General features: G+C 49.8%; 5 protein-coding genes across 5 annotated transcripts; 2 read left to right on the top strand and 3 right to left on the bottom strand.

The window, feature by feature from the left end:
* Positions 1–562: 562 nt before the first annotated feature.
* BKA67DRAFT_538495 (uncharacterized protein) lies at positions 563–2,093 on the bottom strand (the record flags this gene model as incomplete). Its single annotated transcript, XM_046100475.1, has 3 exons — positions 563–1,723; positions 1,782–1,904; positions 2,055–2,093. The coding sequence occupies 3 exons, from the start codon at positions 2,091–2,093 to the stop codon at positions 563–565; spliced, it is 1,323 nt and encodes a 440-aa protein (XP_045954966.1).
* Positions 2,094–6,230: 4,137 nt separating this feature from the next.
* BKA67DRAFT_661432 (Alpha/Beta hydrolase protein) lies at positions 6,231–7,717 on the top strand (the record flags this gene model as incomplete). Its single annotated transcript, XM_046107809.1, has 4 exons — positions 6,231–6,347; positions 6,523–6,566; positions 6,692–7,330; positions 7,546–7,717. The coding sequence occupies 4 exons, from the start codon at positions 6,231–6,233 to the stop codon at positions 7,715–7,717; spliced, it is 972 nt and encodes a 323-aa protein (XP_045954965.1).
* A 498-nt stretch (positions 7,718–8,215) lies between these two features.
* BKA67DRAFT_574864 (uncharacterized protein) lies at positions 8,216–12,136 on the bottom strand. Its single transcript, XM_046103453.1, has one exon. It carries the CDS (start codon positions 11,683–11,685, stop codon positions 8,353–8,355), a length of 3,333 nt encoding a protein of 1,110 aa, XP_045954964.1. The 5' UTR covers positions 11,686–12,136; the 3' UTR covers positions 8,216–8,352.
* A 3,560-nt stretch (positions 12,137–15,696) lies between these two features.
* On the top strand, positions 15,697–20,039 carry BKA67DRAFT_364480 (uncharacterized protein). Its single transcript, XM_046096445.1, has 7 exons — positions 15,697–16,042; positions 16,093–16,164; positions 16,226–16,290; positions 16,343–16,467; positions 16,520–16,706; positions 16,770–16,903; positions 16,954–20,039. The coding sequence occupies exons 2-7, from the start codon at positions 16,102–16,104 to the stop codon at positions 19,959–19,961; spliced, it is 3,582 nt and encodes a 1,193-aa protein (XP_045954963.1). The 5' UTR covers positions 15,697–16,042; positions 16,093–16,101; the 3' UTR covers positions 19,962–20,039.
* A 77-nt stretch (positions 20,040–20,116) lies between these two features.
* BKA67DRAFT_538491 (uncharacterized protein) lies at positions 20,117–21,865 on the bottom strand (the record flags this gene model as incomplete). Its single annotated transcript, XM_046100474.1, has 1 exon — positions 20,117–21,865. One exon carries the CDS (start codon positions 21,863–21,865, stop codon positions 20,117–20,119), a length of 1,749 nt encoding a protein of 582 aa, XP_045954962.1.
* Between the last annotated feature and the right edge of the window lie 797 nt (positions 21,866–22,662).

Raw genomic sequence — 22,662 nt, 5'->3', positions numbered from 1 at the left:
CGGCAACGAAAACGTTTCGAACTGTTGTGAAAGTTCTAAGCGAGGCAGGGTGCATACCGCCCTTGCGCTTCATATGCGCTCCAGCTATGGAGTAATGCTTGGGCGTGAACGTAGTGTCTAGCTGGAGGAAGTATGCGCCCGCAATAGAGATTGGCAATGAGTAAGCGAAATACGAGTTGCGGTAGTAGTGGTATTCTTCAATGCTCTAATGTCCCGAAACTATCAGGCCAAAACGCCTGCTGTGAGATGCTCCAAGCATAATTCTCAATAAGATACAACCCCCAAGAAAAAGAATTCCAATTAGACCTGCGGGGATCTCTTCAGAGATTGTCCCCAATAAACTCCACCTTGCAAACCAGGATAGTGTGTACCAATTGCTCTATAGACTCCAAGTCCAGCTGAGGAGGATATTGCCTTCAATGATGTGACAATGCTCAACATTCCTCTCAACAGAGAGGGATTGATATTCCCAATATCAACCGTGGTATCATCCAGCCCGAAACCAACCTTCATGTTTGAACGCCTCTATCCGTGTTGCTCGTGTGTCGATACTCGTAACAAATTAGACGGAGAATAGTACAATTTCTCCCCGGTCATTACGTCGCATCCGCAGCGATCGCCATAGTTCCTTCTCCTCCATGACCTTGCCGAGACTGGACTCGGCATGATCCCGCTCGCGGTGGAAGCGCTTTAAAGCTTTGTTCATGCTATAGCCGCGCTCGCTTTCCGGGCCCTTGGTGCACATGCCAAGGAACAGCTCGGACCGGGGCTTGTACACAACCAGTGCGCCATCAGTCTCCTTGCCATCAGCTGTCTGAGGTCGGTACTCGATTAACTTGGGTGCCTTTTCGCCATCTGACTTGTGGTGACGCTTCTTCTTTTCTTTTCGCTCCGAGGAGTGCTTTCGTTTTTTGGATACTTTGGTTGTTGTCTTCGATGTGCCTGACATCAACGCCTTCAAGTTGCTACCGAAGCTCTCTGTTCTGCTGGGCTTGCTCGATTTGTGATGTTTGGACTTCTTGATCGGGCTGGAAGGAGATTTCTCACCGCCATCACCACCTGAGTAATCGGGCGAAGGTGGAAACTGCGATTGTCGCATGAGCCCCTTGAGCCCTCCAGTAAGGCCAGAGTGCAGCTCCGGGGGTGGCGCATCCGTCATCTCGGCATCGCCAGGTCCGTTGTCAATAGCCAAGGGGCTGTTGGTCTCAATGTGTAGTCGCTTGCGCTTTCGATCTTTCTTGTCGCCATCCTTGGTCTTCTTGCTGGTTTTCGGTGCTGGTGTCTGGTATTGAGAAGGGATAGGACCTGCACCATATTGTACCATATCCTCATCGTCAACCATGTAGCCCTCAGGGTCGACATATGATGTCTCTTCCTTCTCATAGCGTACGAGTTGTGTCTCCTCAGCGCTGGCCGGCAAGTTGAGGTTGGAGGCAGTTGGGGTAGCTGCAACAAGGAAGTCGAACACATTTACACTGTTGTCGACAGCAGGCGGCGGCGTAGGTGCCTCTGGTGGGAAATCGGCCGCCGACCTGTTGTCGTCGGAATCATGGACTTCATAGTCGCGGTAAGCCTCATACTCCTCTGTGACATCTTCAACGTATGCGCGCTGTGCCATCTTTGGTACCGGTCCTGGTGCTGCCACGGGTTCGGGATGACTGGACTTCTGTTTCTTAGGTTTGTACAAAGCTCCCTGGTACTTTTGTTCCTCGGTCATACAAGTCTTGAAATATGTTAGCAAATCAACTGCAGTTGAACCAAAGCTGCACGCGGACGCTTACTGTGTGAGATCGGTAGTCAGTCCCGTAAAAATAGGTCATGCAGTCAATACACGTGAAAGTTGCGCCGTGACAACGATTCCTGTGTGGGTCGAGTTTCTTCTTGGTCAGGACATCACCACAGTTCTGTGGATACCCAAATAATTGTTAGATATGATCGAGTGTAAGAGGTGTATGAACAACAGCAATAGGTAGGAAGATATGCAAAAGAGTGGAGGAAGATATGTATGTTGTCAACAATTAGGACTGGGTGACAAAGGGGGGTGTAGTGCGTACTGTATCATCTGGTTGGAGGGGCAGAGGGGTGAAACACATCAGGGGACGAGACGACAGCAGTCTATTAAAAGGGAAACACAGCTGGGCAATGTGGAGGACGGGGAACGGGGGACGAGTGACGGGATATGATGACGATCAATGCCCAAGATAGCGGACAGCGAGGAATGAGAGACGGGAATGGAGGGGTGGCGTAACGCGCAACGTCGTGTGTTGCTTAAAGCAGGTGATGGGTATTTGGCAGATTGGGTGTTGGGTAGGGGATAGAGTGATGTCAGGCATAAACAGTATGTATGCACTGGGAAACTAATGGAGGGGGATAATTACCTCACACGAAAATGAAACCATGATTCTGAATGGTCTTAAAGTGATGCGTAGCTGCGAGTTTTAAGATTCTGATTGGCGCAATGGTGCACAATTTCCTTGGTGTTGTTCGTCTTGAATGGACGGACTGTGCTGTACTGTGTTGACGTTTTTGTTTTGTCTTCTGGCTTTGTCTGCATATGAGACAGCGCTCTGCGAATGGCGGACGAATTAAAAATCAGTGTCTGGAATGAAAATCCTGTCCTGACTGTCCAAGGTGGCCAAATACGGCAGTGGTGCTGAGAGTGATCGCAATAGGACTGTTTGCAAATATATTGCAGATTCCTTCCTTTTCGAGCAGGCGACAAAGAAGTGAGGCCTACACGTGAGACGAGATGTGCAATCTTGCCAACCGTGGGGATGTGTACGAGGGCGAGCGCGTGTGACAATGCGAGTCAGGTGGTGTTGGGCTATAATAAAACACCCTCCTTGATATTTGCTGCTCTAGCGGCTTGCTTGAACAGTGACTAGTTTGAAGATCTGAGCTGGGCAATCTTTGCAGAAGCTTGGGTGACCCTGTTGATGCTCGCTGATTGTTGAAAACTATCAGACTCGAGGATTCGAGAGGAAGCAATGCGTTTTCAGCGGCCGCCCGAGAATGCAGATTGCGGGACAGAAAATAAGCTTGGACTGCGAGTGAACCGACGATGCTTCAGATTTGTTTTTAGAAACCGTCCGGGGTCAGGGGCCAGTTTTTGTGTGTGTGGCAGAGCTGGGGTGAATTTTGATACTCTTTTTCCGCAAAGGATTTGGGACCCGAACTGCGCAGTCAAGGTCGCCAAAGCTGGTCGCGCTCCGAGCTGAATCCAAGCTGACGGGGCGAAGAAATGGGACCTGATGGCCGAGATCTAAGTATGCCAAAAAAACAAGTTCTTGTGAATGGACGTGGATTTTGGTTGTTGGACACAAATTTTGGATCTTGCTTATGAAAAATAAAAATGTTTGGGCGTAGAAGATTTTCTTCAATGTTGGGCGCCGATGCGCTCTCCGGCATGCATACAGAAGATCCACCCGTTGCGTGGGGACAACGGGGTGTAATCAGTATTAGCGAAGCACAAATACATACAAATCGTCAATTCTGGCCTCACAAAAGCAAGAAACTTACGGCATACATAGGAAATGGCACAATCCATGATTCAGATATTGTACACATCACGGAATCTTCCGAAACGAGCAGGCTCTGGGCTACCAATTAAGATGTGGTTCTAATGATTCTGGTTGGATCCATAACATGTCAAGCTCGTGGAAACGAAGAACGGGAACCGCTGATGATTGACCTTCGCCCCAAATTCGGAAGCCTTTTTTTTTTTTCTCTTTGGGTTGATATCACCAACACTTGCCATGCCTATGCACTTGCAATGGCGCTTGACTGGCAGCGTGTTGGTCAGGCACTTAATCGTTGTGTCCAATCCTGTCGTGAATCCTGTCCTGATCGATTAGAGTTCCTACTGGTTCTGTGTTCTAACATTAGTATGCAATCCTTTGGAGGAAGAGGCGCGTGGGTTTTCGAACCGAGCCATAGCCATAGCTCAATCGAGCGACCAACACCCCAATTATGTGTCTCCTCGCCAGACGCGAAGCATAATTGGATGGCTTGCAGGGAATTAGCTCTTCAACATTGCTATGTTCCCCTGATTATCTCCATCCCTCACATCTATCATCCGAATAGAGTTCCTAGTTAATAGCATGAACTGCATGAAACACCAATTAAACTCTGGCGATTCGCACGGCCGCGTCGCCTCCGTCGCGCGCGCGTCTGTCCCCAATACCAATTGGGACACGTTCCTGGTGTCTTGGGGTTTTGGCCAAGGGGTCTCCTCGCGTCACACTCCCCACACGGGTCGTTCCCGAAGGGCCCATGGTCACGGTTCGAGGAATGTCAAGGATGTGAGGGACTGAACTGGCCTTCTACTTTCGAGCATTATTCCAGAATGAAGGGATCCTAGTGGACTTGTTATGATCCGGGGTGAATATCGGACATCAGACGACGGCGAACGCTAAATTCGGGCGTATTATGAACAAGACATGGATAGTAAGCTACTTTGAGGCACCGATGTGTAAGTCATTTGCCCTGTCCTCGTGTTCTGGTCGTGCTCTGGCGTGTCCAGCTATTCAACGCTACTGTCTAATGTCATGCTGTCCAGTGTCCAGAGTCCAGACTAGAGAACACGCTTCCAAGAGATCGGGTCAATGCTATTATGACAACAAGGTCTCCTGTAATATCAATGGCCGGGTGGTCGCGTTAGAAGCCACACAGACCAACATGATGTCTTTCCCCTACCAGACTATTGAACACACAGCTATGATCAAGTCACTACTGATACATGCGAAGGCGTCAACATTGAGCCTTCGTCTTCGATGCAAATTTTCCAGTCGCAAGACATGAGGGGGAGACCATTTTAGTGTGCGGAACTAGATTTGAGTATTGATGAGCGCTGACAACCCGCTGCGCATTGCGACCAAGTTGGAAGTCACAATAGCCACTTTTATCCGCATCATTGATGTATATATAACTTAATGCAGGGCAACCCATGTGTGTGGTTCTGGAGACCCAATCAACTTATCTCTGGGGGATCAACACTTGAAGAAGCATGATGAGCCTCTCTATCCTACATAATCGGGGATACCTATCAAGATCTGTGCAACCAGACACGACACAAGTAAGTTGAATCGACTGACTTGGGGGTTTATTCGTACTTGCACACGGATGCGCACTTGGCCGCTCGCATTGTGCTTTGAACCCCACAATCTGGAGCTCCAGAGCAAATGGCGAGCAAACTAATGCGAATGAGGCGGTCGTAATTTTTATTATTCAAAATCATTTGTTCCCCTAGGGAGGACGTGCGTGAACACGAACGTCCGAGCCTTTCATCTTGGTTACAGAACCTCGAAACCAAAAGTCGGCCATTGCTCGGTCAAGATGTTAACAAACATAAGCAAATGTCCGATCATGATGCCCATCAAACGCACCTAAGTCCAACGGTTGCAGACGGCACTAAACACTCCAGAGCACCACAGCAATGGTCTACCTGAAAATTGACTTTGTTTCAGGAGGCTGTTGATAGAGCCTCATCCTGCAAGCTACCTGCAAGCTACGTGGTACCAAGCTGCCCCTCAAGCTAAGCTAAGCTACCTTGTACTAGTTGTGAAAAGATGTGGACAATGGGATCATTGGATCCAACACCGCATCAACAATTCTCGTGCATCTTAAGAGGCAATTGCAGAGCACGTCAAGGCCGGAAGCAGTTGCCAATAGACTTACCGCAGGAGAGAAGATTGCGAGACCTCGGATTGCCACGTGGAATCTGGCCTCGACCGTGCATTTGATTCGCTTGGCTCTTCTCTTCTCTTCTCGCCATCCCTGAGTCCCATCTTCAACCTCACCGGCCCGCACCACCTAATTCGTGCACAACGCATGACCCTCTTTCCTTGTCGGGTATCGTCAATACTGAATTAATATATCACTGCAGCATCGACTCCGTCCTCCCATTCACCTACTGGTCTGCTGGGGCTTTCTAGGTATGGATGGATCAGCCATAACCATCCGAACCAACACACATTCCGTTTCACCGCTGCATTGATCATTGGTCCATGTCCCTTTTGTCCCTATGTCTTCCTGACCTGGGTTTGGTATTCACCTTAAACACATCCATCGCTCTCGGCTAAGCCCTACTTTCTCCGTCCTCGGTACGGAGCAGTGGTACTTGTCCGCAATCTGCATTTGAAACCCACAGACCAAGACCCAAGACCAGGACCAGGACCATAACCAACCCAACAAGGAGGAGAAGCGAGTGCTGCTGCCAGCTTTAACATAGGATGTCTCCTCCACCACCGTCTTCCTCCTCTAATCCGAGTGGGAGCTATCTGGAGCAGACCGTCTCTCTCCTGAGCACCGCTGCCGACTATATGCGCTTGCCGGCCCTGGTATCTACAGTATGCAATGCCTTCTAGCTATCCCCTCTTGTCTTCGCCGGCTTCCTTTGCGACGACCTCTACCACCACCACTTCTTCCTTCTCTTCCTCCTCCTTCCGTCGCGCCTATCGCCGCACTCAAAACGCAATCAGACACCAATGCCGGAACGCAGGTGAGCTAACAGATGTCGTGCAGGGCGTGGCTGCTGTCTTAACGTCACTCCTCTACTTCAAACAAAAGTGAGTATAGTCCGTTCGACTTGGCTCATATCTATGTGGCAGCCCTGCCTCCCACTGTACCACACTCACCCTCGGCGAAAGCCAGGCCACTACAGTAAATGCCAATAACCTAACCCCTGTTTCAGAGCCCTCATCTACCCGTCTCATATGCCCCCGAATGCTCGGACCGATGTACCACGACCTTCACAATATGGAATCAAGGACTTCGAAGAGTTGGTCATACCTACCAATGACGGAGAGAAGTTGTCGGCTTTCTACATACGCAGCCCGAGAGGCGGGCGCAACTCAAACTGCACCATATTGATGTTCCATGGCAATGCTGGCAATATCGGACATCGATTACCTATTGCCCGCATGATCATCAATTATATTGGTTGCAATGTACTCATGCTCGAGTATCGCGGTTACGGTTTGTCGACCGGGGAACCGGACGAGAAAGGATTGATGATCGATGCCCAGACCGCCCTTGAGTATCTGCGAGAGCGAGCTGAGACAAGTGATCACAAAATTGTTATTTATGGCCAGAGTCTTGGAGGGGCTGTGAGCATCAAGCTTGCTGCCAAGAACCAGAATGCTGGTGACATTGTCGGCTTAATCTTGGAAAACACATTCCTCTCGATGCGGTCTCTTATCCCCTCAGTTATCCCACCCGCCAAATACTTGACCCTACTCTGTCATCAGGTCTGGCCAAGCGAGACGGTGATTCCCACCATCACCGAGGTTCCCATCCTTTTTCTTAGCGGTCTGCAGGATGAGATTGTCCCGTAAGTCTATTTTGTTTTCCTTTTACGAGTTGCATTTTGCGACGGTGTGGCTACCTCATCTGATGATCATAAACAACCATCCACAAAACCTGAGTCTGCTTGCAGGCAAGGATTTCAACTTATTGTTTGCTGACTGTATTCCTGCCATATCTACTGTCTCGCGCCTGCCTTGTCTGGGGTCATGCCCATTGCTAACATGATTTGCTCCTTTCTAGTCCTGCGCACATGCGCAAACTATTCGAGCTAGCCACAACCCCGACCAAGATCTGGAAGCCACTGCCTGGTGGTGATCATAACTCGAGTGTGCTTGAAGAGGGCTATTTCGAGGCGATATCCGACTTTGTCTCTAATGTAGGTGGTGAAGAGCTGCCCGGGAAGAGAGGGTAACGCTACGAGATCTCCCAAATGACGAAGGCACGAAAAAGAGTTTCCAAAAGACATAGATTTACTGTTTCATTGCATGCGATCGGTGCATTAGGAGGACGTCGGGATTTGACGTTGTTATGCCTCTTTTCTCGCTTATAGATACCCCGGCCTCTTCACCCTTATACTGGTGGATGACTTGCCAACACACAGAATGGAGCTTAAGTATATTAAAAATTTTGTAAGACTACTGGGTATTGTATAAATATTTTGATTTCACTCTGATTGATTAAGGCATTGTCGATCATGCCAAGTGTCGAATAACTCGTAGTTTTGTGTGTGTGTCGGGGAGGGGAGGGAAAAATGGATGAACATCAAGAAGAAAAAGAAGCGAGGGTGCGACGCTCGTATCAGATGGCGCATCATGGAACTGTCCATCTACCTTGGTGGTCACCAATCGGCATGTCCAGCAAGTTTAACAAAGTAGGATGATTTTATATAGATGATAGTGGGTGGTAATCAAATGTTCATGGTATGGAGGTCATGTCATTTGCCATGATAATCTATATCTTGAGCTCTATTCTCTGATGTCGTTGTGCTTCTGTTCTCCATTTTCAAAACCGTAGCCTCGGTTTTGATATCAGTTTACCCTGAAACCATTACTCTTCATCCAACTTCTCGGCCGCTGCCTCCCAGTCCTCCTCCACCGGCTGTTCCTCCACCTTGTTCTTCCGGCTTGGTTTTAGCAATGCCACGAACTTGCTCCTGACCGGCGGTGGTGCCGGCGGAGCAGCGTTCATCGGTCTCGCGGCCGATCTGCCGGCGACCGTGTTCCATCCGCCGGTGCTCTTGCTGCCGTCTGCCTCTCTCCGCAGCACGTTGAGCGAGGAGTCGACGTGGCAGAGCCACACGGTCTTTGCAAAGCCGAGCCGCATTACGGTCTGCGTGACTATAGGCTTCAGGGCCGTGACTGAGGTCTCGAGCGCCTGTGGAGTCCATGCGCCTGAGCCCTTGAGGACGATCTCGTCGGAGGGGAGGAAGCTGACCGCGAAGGATATGCTCGGCTGCGTGGCGAAGTCGGGCTTGAGAACGGACTCGAGCTCTTCGATAGTCAACCCGAACTGTGGAGATGATAGCAGCAGGGCGTTGTAAGGTTCGGTCGGCACGACGATGTTGGTGGTCTGGGCTGCTTGTGAGGACTCTGCTGCTCGGATCTTGACGCACTGCGAGAGGGTCTTTGCAGGCGCCGAAACGAAGCGAGGTGTCTTGAAGATAGATACGTGACGATGCGGCTCGGGATCCTGCGACTCGCTATCTAGGCCAAAGTCCTCGGCCAGGGAGTGTAAGAAGGCCCGCTGCTGCGGCTTCATCGGTTTGAAGCGTAACCGCTTCTCGGTTGACTCTGACGCGAACACACGGAACTCGCGCTCAAAAGTCTGCGCCCACTTTGCATTGTCTCTGAAGAATTTCAACGTCGTGTCCGAGTAGGGCACATGATTGTCTGTGTGAGTTGCAGGATCGATGTTTAGGGCTGCTGCAAGTCTTGCATTCCTTTGCAATCGAAGACATTCATCGTCGCATTTCAGGGGGGGCCGTTCAGGCCACGGGTTGGACTTTGAAGCAAGGCACTTTACCTCCTTCTTCTGGTGTTGACAATCGCAAGTGATAAAAGTCTTCGCCTGGCATGGCTTGTCTTCGTTGCAAGCGTAAGGCGCATGGCATTGGTCTGTATCGACGTGGTCACATGATTTGCGTACTTTGAGGCATGCCTGAGTGCAGTGCGATCCGCGGATACCTGCATCTTCGCACTCTCCCGATTTGTGACAAGGCTTTGTGCACGTATGAGTACCGCATTTGAGCTTCTTGCCGCAAATTGTTCCACATCTGGGCTCCTCAAACCAACAAGGTTGGTTCTTTAGAGTTTGCTTGCCACAAATACATCGCTTCTCAACCAGGAAGGGACATGGTGGACATGGCTTGTCGTCAGGATGGCAATTGTGCGAGACCCGAGGATGACCACAAGACCTATCTCGAATGCAATCGAACCGGCACTCTGGCGGTCGAGTGCCGCATGGCTGAGGAGGCTGGAGTACCGTCCGGCCACAATGGCAACTGATCTCGTCGAAAATCGCCTCTGGACATGAGGCACAAGGCCCTGAATGGCATAATTGTTGGCAATCGTGCATGCCACACTTTAGGGGTCGATCACATGGTCTAATGCAAATGTGTTCGGGTTCAACCTCCTCATTTGATGTACCCAAATTCTTCCTCTTTCTTTTGGCAGCCACCCTAGCGATTGCTTTCTTCTCCCCAGGACAGCAGTGAAGGTCGTGCAGATGCCTTCCGCAGTTGAGTTGAGCACGGCAAACCCGCATACACTCAGGGATCTGCACAGAGCCTTGGTGGCAGACTGTCATGGACGTCGTTCTACCACACCTGCAAATTACCTCCATGCGTTGCATGCATGGGGCACAAGGTCCATCGTGGCAGCCACTCTGGCACGAATGACCACAAGTCAGGGGCTTGTCACATCGCTTCTTGCAGTTTGGAACTGAATCGGAACAGCTCTGTCGTGGTGTGGCCAGCAACTCTGTCAAAGGCGTTTTACCGCAAGGACAATGCGTTACCACATCCGGAGCGTATGGGCAATGAGTGGTTTGCTCCTCCTGTGAATGGCACTCCTTCTGGCAACTATGCTTTTGACAGTCGAAAGCCCTCCCGCACTTCTTGCCACAGGTGAAACTGCCTAAATACCAGTTCTCACCCAGGTCTTCTGCTTCAACAGATGTTGTCGTGGGTTTTTCTTTCAGTTGCCCGTGATTGTAGGAAGCTTCTCGATCACCGCGCTGCTCGCACGGGATATTCTTATGTTCCTTGCCGCAGTAGCAAAGTGAAGGGACTGGTATATCACAGCTACCGCAGAGGCCACTATGACATGGACGAGCACATTCATGCTCTCCGCAGGGTAGCAGATCTCCACAAATTTCTTGACAGCTCCAGCCGTTGGCATAATCTGTTTCACCGCAACGCTTCGTAGAGACATGCTTGCCACAAAAACACGAAATGGACGGCCCCATGCTCTCACATGGTGGGCATGGTCCTGCGTGGCAGACCATGGACCCGCAAGGGTGAGGACAAGTTGACCTAGGCTTCGAGCAGGTTTGTCCGCAGGAATGTGGTGGTAGTCCAGGTATTGACTTTGGGTTCATCTCCTTACCGCACCAGCAGTGATATGTAGAAGGTTCCTCCGTCAATGAAGAGTTGCAGCCAGGACATCGCCACCCGGCAGGGGCCGGAGCTCCTGGTTGATCCGGCTTTTTCATCTGGTTTGTGTACCATTTTCGTGCGCAAGACATGTGGAGAACCGACCAGCATGTTGTGCATGACCAGATTCTCGAATTTGGAAGTACTTCATTTGTGCAGATGACACATTCATACTGGCCATAGGTGATGTCCTCGTGTATACGAGTTGGAAGGTCGGTAGCATTCGATTTGGAACCTCTCCTCACGTGCAGTAGTTTGCCTTTTGCTTGTGAAGCTTTGGCATTATTCCCCGTGCTGTGAGTCGGCTGTCCTGGTACGAAGTCCTTGGCTTCTATGTTCAGACTTGGAGCTCCTGCTTCTGCGTCTTCTTCCGGTTGCTGCTCTGTCGTAAGCTGACCACCAAAAGTTCTCTGACCACCAAATGTCGTCCTTTGCCCAGCATTGGTTCCTCCCCGCCTCGAGTTTCTTGATCTCCTGGATCCTCTACCAGACTGCAAATTTTGGGTTTGGTTGCTATCAACCCTTGACAACGACGCAGGAGCAGCCGTCGGAGCATGTTCCGATGGGTGAGTTTGAGAGGTTGTTATCGCGTTCTGTGTACCACCTCTACCTCGCCCACCACGACCTCCTCGGTGTCTGCCACCACGACCGCGACTAGTTCTAGGAGCGCGCTCACTTCCCTCCATTGTAATGATTGCTGTTGTCGTACTTGACCGCACCGCAGCCATGCCAAAATTCTGTTGGTGCTCAGAACGATCCAAAGACGCAACAATGATTGCTAAATATCAAGCACAATCGCCCCCAGTAATTGAAAACCCGTGCGTGAATACCAAACTACAGAAATTTCGTGAGAGGTTTCCGATTGCACTCTTTAGTGCTGTGTTTGGTGTGAGGTGAGAAGGAAATTGACCCAAGGGCACAATTGCGCTTTTTGAAATACAGCGACTTGAAGACGTAAAAGGATCAGAAAAAGCCAAAATGCAATGCAACCTGACTATTCGGGAAACGAAAGAGTCATTCGAGATGCAGTGGAACGAGAATTGTAGATAAACCTCCTTGCCCTGGTTCTAGAAGACCGGGCTTTGCTAGGATTTTACCTCTATTCAGTGTGGCGAGGTTGACAAAGCCGCATGCAGGCGTAAGGCTATTTTGTTGACTCATCGTTCGAATGAATCAGAATGATGAATTGGCGAATTGGAAGCAGCGTCAAGCCCTGTGGAACTACGCTAGAACCGCTGAAGGAACGAAACCTCCCGGGCATTAAGCGCGCTGGAAGTCAGATCACGTGATTATATTGTTGATGCCCAGCTTGCTCATATTAATTCTGCATCCTGGGGACTCCTTTACGATCTGATTTATTCATAGCTCTTCTACTTCTTCTCCAATACCGGAACATTAAATCTCAATGTAATTAAATAGTAACTGTTGCGATGGTATAGGACGACGTTGCTTGGTCTGTTACTTGTCAAAAGTATGTTGGCCAAATATTATGCCGCAATGGTAGAACATTTTATTACACAATGCGGGCTCTAGTAGTTCATCGTTACCTGAATAGTAGCTATAACGAACGCTTGTAGAAAGACATCACTGAAATACACGAAGTCAACAATTGATGGCAATACACTTGGCTCAAAACGGGAGTAATGTGACATAATATTCCTTCAGACAATGGGCGAAGAGATTACAAAACTACAATCACCATTCACATTCAAGGCATATGCTTCAGACCCCATGCTACTTTTATGATTATCACTCTATAGCAAAGACACACTTATGGATATAACGCTTACCTGGACTCAGTTAAAGCTCCCGGCAAGTGATAGGCACAAGTGTTAAGGGCGAAAGTAAAGTTATTGCTAGTATATGTTCATTATGCTATTTGGTAGATATTCAATTGCACAATGTAGGACCGGCTCAATTATACTTGGTCTGGTGGCCCGAAAAGTCTCAGAGCACGCTGTAACACTCGTATCGTCTGCCTGCCTGGAAAGTAGTCAAGATCTGTGAGACCCATAGTCATATAGGTGCGCACGGTCAATTAGCTGAGATTAATTGCTAGCGTTACGCGCCTGATCAGTTTGACTCCGGTTTTCGTAGACTGGGTTGCAGAAATACACGTCGCTTGTGTTCTGCAATAGTTTGTAGTCATTCGTCGCAAGGTTAAGCTTGCTATGGGAGTGATATTGGTGCTATGCGCGTGGAAGTTAATATCGGTAGGTAAACGTAGCGCGGGTATAGGTGGGGATGACCCAGCCGTTACCTCTCACTTCTCGAAGCCAAAAACAGAGCATCTCGGCTGATATCCATGAATTATCTCCTTGAGAATGAATTGCTGGCCGTGGAGTACATTCTAGTGTCAGGATCGCAGTGACGGTGACGCGATACCATTACCGTGAATATCTTCGCGTCACCGTACAAACCTTCGTACCAGCCAATGGGGAACTTATCCAGAAAGTAAGCACCGTAGGAGAGAAATTGCGATGATCTGGTCCCCGGTGTTACACCAACTTCATTACACTAATAGCTCATGGCTTTAGAGCAATTCAAGGCCTGGTACTCCGTTTTCCGGCAGGATCAGGTATATGTGTTACTCATAAATTGATCACTTTAACAACCAACTACTGTAAAACATATTTGCCGGCCAGGATCAGCCATGCAGAACGGCGACACGACGTATTTACATGCGTCCAGGGCTTTCTCACAACTGACACCAATTTGACATGATATGACGATTATGAACCAGCGTCCCGGGTTGTTCTACATCGTGCCAAGAAAGACGTTACAACATTGCATCGTGCTTTACTTATAGTGCTTAGATCTTGCATGAGCAATTATTGAGCTTGAGAGAGGTAAACTATCGAACACAGACCCTGAAGCCCAGAGAATCAGACCCCAGGTCTGCTAGCAAGATCGGCACGTGCCGGTAATGCAACGACAACTCACTTGTTGCCCTAAAATACGAGGTCCAAGCACATTGAGTTTGAACCTATGTATAAACGTGTCACCAATACTTTGATCGGTAACGGCTTTACCCGAATCTTAGGCACTACTATTATGGTGTTCTCTTCGGCACACGACCTATATTATTGTACATACCGTCACCATGTGGGTTACTCTGGCGGGATCATAACTCATGTGATTCTTCCTAGTCCAAGGTTAATTCAATTTTCGCCCGTTCCTGAAACCCCTGCTCTTAGCCTCTCCGCCGATCTCCGAAGACCTGAAGATAACGTTTTAAGCTTCTTCGGAAGCTTTGGTATGGTTAATAAGCCCTAAGGAAATGCGCTAGCGCTACTAGAAGGAGCCTGCACTGCACGTCATCACCCATGGACATTCAGAGATTGCAGTTTATTACAAGGAATCCCTGCTGCTTGTCCTTTCAATGAGCCTTTCTCGAACTATTGGTCTTACTTGTTTCTCTTCTTGCAACAGATCACATCTGCAGCGTCACATTGGTGTATATCATTGACCGGGTGTAATGCCCATTACCCCACATCCCACTATTGAACTATTGATTACCACCTTAATACTCAGCATGTATGTTTTAGATAGATCAAACCACGTTCTTAGCCATACATGACGCAACTTCTTAAAAGGATGTCTCTTAGACCATCAGCACTTTCATACAGCGGCAGGCTGACTGCGTCCAGCATGATCATGGGTGGGTAATAGGGGTCAGCTTACAGCCAACCATCTAAGAATGAGTCTAGGTATGCTGTAGAAGTTTCGATCATTCGACTCAGAATGCGCCAAGAGCAATTAGTCTCCGACTATCGAATGTCGTCTGCACGATGAGATGTTTCCGGAAAGCCGATAGGGCGTTGTGCCCAGAAATCTTGGCTTGTATCAATGCAGCCACCTCGTATATATGCAAAGTTATCTGCAGCTTTTTGATCCCTAGTCAGATCGAAGCACCTTTCTTCCTGGCATGTCCAACGCTGCTGTTCCCACTGCCGCTGCTGTACAACACCCCCCACTATGCGATATCACAGAAGCAAGAAACGCTCTTCCAAGGCTCCGCAGTCAACTCTGTCAAGGATGAGTCCATCACCTGACATGGAAAGAATCCCACACCTACAATCTTCCTTGAAGGGTTGCGAGACCAAAGTTATCTCACTAAGCATGCAGCCTACTGGTCAAACTTAGTGAGTACGAGTAGTGCTCGCCAAGTAGTTGCCAACCATGACCTTGGACTAGTTAATATAAGCGAGACTTAACGGTCATCAGACACGTGGGCCTTGCTTACCAAAAATGTCCGCGAGGTAACACAAGTGACAGTCACACCGACAAGCCACCGGACTTGTGACTGAAGCCCCGGCCAACCTACAGAAACGAACGGAATTTCCAATTGAGAGATCACGATCAGGAAATATCCAAACCTCATCCTCTGTTACCATACGTATGGATTAGTGGGTGCAGATGTTGAATGGGGGGCGGCGCGGCTGAAGGCCACCGACCTTACCAGCACCCACGCAGCACCTCGGATAGCAATGCCCTTTTGATTGTATCCGCCGACCTAGTCATTATAGTTTAGATCTCTAAAATCCACATGCTGCCAATGATAGTTCATGATTATAGTGAGCTAGCGCCAAGAGCCAAACGGCAAAGCTCGTATCGGCCCACCGTCTGAGTGCACTATCTAGAGCAGCGGATCTCTAGGTACTCGGCCTCTTTATCAAGGTTGGCTGACAGACACATCTTCTTCCTAGACCGACAAGTCACAGAAACACAGTAGCCCCGCCTTCGAAAGGAGTGACTTGCATGTCACACGTACGATAGCTTTGAGTGGGCGTTGCTCAGACTTCGCGCCGCCGCCTTTCAGTCTCTACAATACGCCTTGCCGTCACATATTAGAACATAAACCTATATTTGTTGCAGGGTCTTGACCATGTGAGATTTCGCGCACTTGGTTCCGAACCAGGATGTCAGCTCAAAGCCCACGATATTACGGAGCCCTCTCTGACTTCGGGTATATAGACCGGACCGGGCACTCTTTATCACGAAATGATTAGTGTTCGTGCTTTATTGTCGATTTAAGAGTACGGGCTGTTTTTGTAGAATATATACCTTGGTACTCAGAGCGTGGTTGATATCCGCACTTACAGACAGCCTTGGATCTCTCTAACGAGTACCAGAAGCGGCTGATGTACATCATGGCTTCAAGGCAGTCGAAACCCTTCGTTGCCATACTTGGCACATTCATATCAGTATGTGTACTCCCCAACGACACAGTCACACACCCGTCTAAAGTACTCATAATCAACACAGTTGTCTTCAACACTTGCTGTACCAGGCAATCTAGTCCCGGGATGGAGCTATAGTGGTTGTTACACGTAAGCAACATTTAGCAAAAACAATGCAGTGGTTCTGCTAATGTCTCCATAGGGATGTTGGGCGTACGATCGATGCTGACAGCACTACGGGGGACCAGATGACATCTGAGTCCTGCATCACGTATTGCGCGTCCAAAGGTTACCCCTACGCAGGGACTGAATACTATAGCGAATGCTGCAAGTTATTTCACGTAATCTCTCTATGCAGCACAATAACTAATGTTCCTAGATTGTGGAACGGAACTCACCGATGGTGCAGCCAAAGTCGCGGAAAGCGATTGCAATACAGCATGTTCTGGTGACAATACACAACCTTGTGGTGCTGGTAATAGACTCACACTCTTCAATAACCCCAGTATCAAAGGCCCACAGGCCAACACGGGTATCCAGGACTGGCCATTTATTGGCTGTTACACGTGAGTGATTCGGGCATGACAAGTCCACCCCCAAAGTGGTACAAATACTGAGACCAACGTTAGAGAAGGAGTAACCGGTCGTGCTTTGGAAATTGCGGCCAATATTTCTGATGATCAAGTAAATGGCGCCAACTGTACTGCCGCTTGTGAGAAGGCTGGATATGTCCTAGCTGGTACTGAATACTCTGGGGAATGCTGTAAGAGTGACTCGTTTTTATGAAGTAGAACAGTGCTAACGATTTGGAAGACTGCGGCAACCAAATATCAAATAACGCCACCCTTGCGACAGATGGCTGTACTATGCTCTGCAACGCGAACAAGACCGAAGTTTGCGGTGGTCCCAACCGACTTAACATTTATGACTTTAGGTTGACATTTCCGGTGACGCTGAGTAGTAGCGGTTCTACCTCGCTAGCTGCTGCTGCTGCTGCTGCTGCTGCTTCTTCTTCTTCTTCTTCTTCTTCTCTCCCACCTCCAATGTCGATCATAACATCAATTGCTTCTTCCGATGTGGCCCCTACAACTACAGATCCGGTATCGTTCGATATTTCAGTAGCAGCCTCGAATCCTAATTCGGGTATCCGAGCGGTAGCTACCACAAGCACGTCTTCAACGGCTTCTGCCAGCCCCACAGCTCCAAGTCAACCTAAAGCCATTGGCAACTATATTTTCTATGGCTGTCAGACGGAGGCAACTAATGTGAGAGCTCTTTCTGCCTACAATTACGCCAATGACACCATGACATTGGAATCATGCCAAGCGTTCTGTAGTGCCAAAGGTTCTACCTATTTTGGCACCGAGTACGGTCGTGAGTGTTACTGCGGTGACAAATTTGGAACCGGCTCTGTCGCTGCTCCCGTCTCGGATTGTAGTCAGCTATGTGCTGGTGACAAGTTGCAGTTTTGTGGCAATGGTAACCGTCTATCGGTCTATGTCAAGAACGGCACGGCCATCCCTAGCAGTTCAGGAATTTCAAGCAATTTGAACACTGCCACAGGTACTGCTACCGGGGCAGCAGTCTCTTCTTCGGCGGCGGCAGTGACTGGACTTCCCACGGGGTGGAGCAGTCAAGGATGTTGGCAAGATGGTCCGAACGGTCGTATCATGCCTACCTACCAAGCTCCAGACAGTCAGACATTGACTCCCCAATCCTGTGCTCAACTTTGCTATAGTAAGGGCTATAACGTATCCGGAACGGAATACTACTCCCAGTGCTTCTGCAGCAATGCTATCTACAATGGTGGCATCAAGGGTACTGATCAGACGAAGTGTAATACTCCGTGTGCTGGTGATAGCTCTGTCATGTGTGGTGGAGCCGGTTACCTGAGCATCATTTCGAATGGAATACCTCCTACTTACCAACCTCCAGCTCCTCAAACAGGTGGACTCAACGGTACCTGGACATATCAAGGTTGCTATTCTGACAATCTCAACAACAAGCGTACCCTGCCGTGGCAGCTCTATTTCCCTGGCACTCTTACCGCTTCAAACTGTCTGTACCAGTGTGGCCAATTTGGTTACATGGCAGCTGGTATGGAGTACGGTGAAGAGTGCTATTGTGGTGACCCTGGTGATATCGTCGCCATTGGCGCCACAAAACAAGCGGAAACCGACTGCAATCTTCCTTGCGCGGGAAACGCTTCTGCAATATGTGGTGGTGGTAGCCGCCTATCGATGTACTACTGGACTGGCAAGAATCCACTATGGCAGTTCTCTTACCCTACTGGCAATGCTGCTGGTACCTATTCGAATCTCCTAGGTGGTGTCGTCACCCCGCTCATGACCATGCAATCCATCACGGGCAAAGTCACTTTTCTTGAGAAATGGGGCACTGGTGCAGCCAACAGTACAGGTGCATATGAGCTTGACCTGACTTATGGAGACAGGTATAAGGCATGGAGAGAAATGCATGTCAAGACTGACATTTTCTGTTCTGCTGGTGTTATTCTTCCTGACAAGGCAGGGAGACAGCTCACAGTCGGAGGTTGGTCCCTTGACTCGACCTATGGTGTCCGTTTATACTGGCCTGACGGAACTCCTGGAATCAACGGCACTAACGACTGGGAAGAAGATGTAAGCACTCTTAGACTCCAAGACGGCCGATGGTACCCGACAGCCATGGTCATGGCTAATGGGTCTGTCCTGGTCATCGGCGGAGAGGAGGGCTCAAACGGACGAGCTGTTCCGACATTGGAGATTTTGCCATACACTGGCACCGACCCCTTGACAATGGACTGGCTGGCCCGTACTGATCCCAATAACTTGTATCCTTTCACGGCTGTTTTACCCGGCGGTGGTATCTTCGTCGGATATTGGAATGAAGCGCTCATCATGAACGAGAATACCTTTGCTACCACAAAACAACTCCCTAACATGCCCGGCTCTGTCAACGATCCTAAAGGCGGCCGTACATATCCTCTCGAAGGTACGGCTGTACTGCTTCCTCAATACGCTCCTTACAGTGAACCATTGAGTATCCTCATGTGCGGTGGCTCTACCGCCGGACCAGGACTTGCCCTCGACAACTGCGTCTCTATACAGCCAGAAGTGACCAACGCCCAATGGACGCTAGAACGTATGCCCTCCAAGCGTGTCATGTCCTGTATGGCGCCGCTTCCTGATGGTACCTACCTGATTGCCAATGGTGCCAAACAAGGTGTTGCTGGCTTCGGCCTCGCCACAGACCCCAACCTCAACGCCGTGCTGTACGATCCGCGTAAGCCGATTGGTAGTCGTATGTCCGTTATGGCCAACACGACTGTCGCCCGTCTGTATCACAGCGAAGCCATTACTCTGCTTGACGGACGTGTCCTGATCAGCGGCTCCGACCCCGAAGACGGCGTCCATCCACAAGAGATTCGCGTCGAGGTTTTCACACCGCCATACCTGTATAGCGGCCTCCGCCGTCCAACATTCACAGTCACAAACAAGGACTGGACTTACGGGCAGAGCGTTTCATTCTCTCTTGGCTCCCCTGCCACCAACGGCGCTATTGCAGTTTCGCTGTTGGGCGCAGTTTCAAGCACGCATGGAAATTCAATGGGTGCGCGCACTCTTTTCCCGGCGGTGTCGTGTTCGGGGACTTCGTGTACCGTCACTGCACCACCCAATGCGCACGTCGCACCACCCGGATGGTACCAGATGTTTGTTCTGGACGGAGCCATGCCTGCCGTTGGTGTATATGTGCGTATTGGTGGCGACCCCGCAAAGTTAGGCAATTGGCCTTCTGGTAACTTCAAGAGGCCCGGTGTTTAGATAGTGTTTTCGGGCATATGAAATGCAGTACTTCTTAATTATATACGACTAGTATACAATCTCGATAGTATGCCCATATGGGCATTATCTATCGTTAAAGCAAGATTCCAAAGGGCATGCCCAAGCTCTGTAGATTGCTAAGCCATTTGAATATTCTATAGCAAGGACTTCGTGACCCTGCTGCTGTGATCGTTGAATATGATCTCGATACGTTGCCTGAATTCCTCGGCTTTCTCCTCATCTATAGCGTTTCCATCAACGCTGACCACAACCTCCATTCCGTCGTGTTGACCATAGACACCGCACAAGAATTCCCCGTCTCGAACTCGAACCGATCCTTGTGTGTCAAACCAATCTGCTACAAAGTCGTCTTCACCCTTTCCGATCGGTCTGCTCAGATCGTACATCCCCGGCTTCTGCGTCGTCCTGCCCACCGAGCTCACACCACACGTCTGTGAGCTTCCATTCATGCTCGCAGCGAGCATGCCCTGCGGGCCTGCCGTGTTCTTGCGCAAGTGATCGGGCAACTTGAGCTCCTCCCTCTCTACGCTCAGTATGTAGTTCATGGCAATGACCCTGCCCGCACCCCGGCTCCCCATATAGGCGACGGGGTCCGTGGCGTCCTGGGGCCTGACGCGTTTCTGGAACGCCGACAGCTGCCTCTGTGCGTGCCGCACCAGCACCCTGAACCGCCCGTCGCGATCAAGGTCCGATGGAAGGAACGGGAACACGATCCCGTCGCAGAACGCTAGCATCAGGCTATCGGGCGGATCCATGTGGTTGAAGAATGGCCGCGGGTTGATCGGAAATGCCGTGATGAAGGGGCGCTGGTCGCCCGGGTGTCGGCGCTCGTGCAACTCCATCATGACCATTGCTACCAGAGCAAAGCCGCCGGCTCCGACGCTGGCGCCGGCTTGGCGACAGAGGCTCACCATACGGGATACTGCATCCGGCGCCACTCGCGCCCGTACTACGAATGTGTTCAGGGGCGGTTTGGAGGTGTAATCCAAAACTTCGGCGTATGTGGGCGGGTAGGCCTTGGATTCGGAGAAGGGTTGTTCGTGCCTCAGAGGGTTGGGGAATCCAGCAGACAGAGGTTTCCGGACGTGTCGTAGGATTCTGGACAGCGCCCAGAACCAGCGTCTCCGGGCCACCGACCCAGACATGGCAGGGTACAGGTCCTCTTGCGCTTTAGGAAGTCTGGACTTGGTTGCGGCTAGGGGGCATAGGGAGGAGATCGAAGTCTGTAGGCCGGAAAGGGGTGTGTTCAGGAGCCTGAGAAACGACTCCTGCCAAACACGCATCGTGAGTCCGTCTGTTATTTGATGCGCTGCAACCAAGCAGAATCGTAGCACGGTCTCGCCGTTATCCAAGGCCTTTCGAGGTAGTACGAATAGTCTCGACAGTGAACGGTTGGTATCCACAACACGAGCCGTATTAATAGAGTGAAGGTGGAACTCGTCATCGTCCACGATCCTGTCCGGACGATCCTCGACGAAGGAGAGCCACTGGTTGGCATTCTCGATGGCAGCTTCGGGTCCGTCAAAACAGGGAACCTGGAAATAAGGCTCATCGCTTCCATGGGCTTCGTTCTTGATCAATGGAGCCCACGCTCGCATGAGGACATGTTCCAAGCGAAGAGCGGTCCAAGCCAGCAATATCCGCTGGCGCAACTGTTCCCAAGATAGTGGTGAAATAAATTTGAGGCGGAGTAGTGAAGTCACATCCGCTCTGCCCTCATAATATCGCCCATCTGCGTCAAATGCACTTTCGATGATACCCTGGCGTCTACACCAGAAGCTATCGCCATTCTGGTCTTGCTGTGGTCGCCATTCATGGTGATTCTTGGCGTACCTATCGAGCCAGTGACTCTTGTTTGCCGCAATAGTGACAGTTGCGGTCATGCTGTGTCAAGTTCTACAGTGGTATGACCAGTAAATTTTGTACGATGATCGTTCCGGGGTGTCTGGTTATGGATGGAGGTCGGGGTCTACCCCATAAGGGTAGTTGTGTAAGTTAGAGTTAGGTATATTGGTAATTTACTTGTTGACACCAGTATCCCTGGATTTTTGCGGCTGCCTTGCCCGTCAAATTCTTTCAGTGAATCGTGCTTTTTGGATGCTTTCTGAGTACGACCGTGAAATGAATCTAAACCCCGAGATCCATGATCGTGCGATTGCTCGTGATTGGTGCCTTAGGAAATAAGAGGAGCCCTATTCAACGCAGTCGGAACAACTCGCCGTTATTGAGGGCTTTTTATTTCAAGCGACGATCCAGTCCGTATGCTTTGCCAAGTCCAATACACCGACTCTGGTTTGAAAGCCAAACACCCACCCAGGGATGGATCCAACAAACTGCAGCACTAACCAATGTGACCACTGCAGATTTTGATCTATGTACCCATGACGCGTAAATGGCGAGGTTCTCCAGACCTGAACAGTGGGGATATCTCGCTTAGCCGGTCTCTAACTTTACTGTTATTCCCCACCCGACTATGTTAGATTTTAAAATAAAATAGAATAAATAAAGCAATTTTGAGTGTCGGTATAACTACTTGGTTTGAAAGTTATAAGTAATTTATAATGCGTTCATTATAGAACGCGATTGAATGTGTCGGTGTGCATTAATCTCAACCCCGATATCAACACATCATCATAGTAGAACCCCCAGCTTGGCAATAACCATATACCCATTATTTTCA

Source organism: Truncatella angustata (assembly GCF_020726525.1).
Source record: "Truncatella angustata strain MPI-SDFR-AT-0073 chromosome Unknown BKA67scaffold_7, whole genome shotgun sequence".
NCBI lineage: Eukaryota > Fungi > Ascomycota > Sordariomycetes > Amphisphaeriales > Sporocadaceae > Truncatella > Truncatella angustata.
The sequence above is the reverse complement of the archived record's forward strand: the minus strand, read 5'-3'. Positions and strand labels throughout refer to the sequence as shown.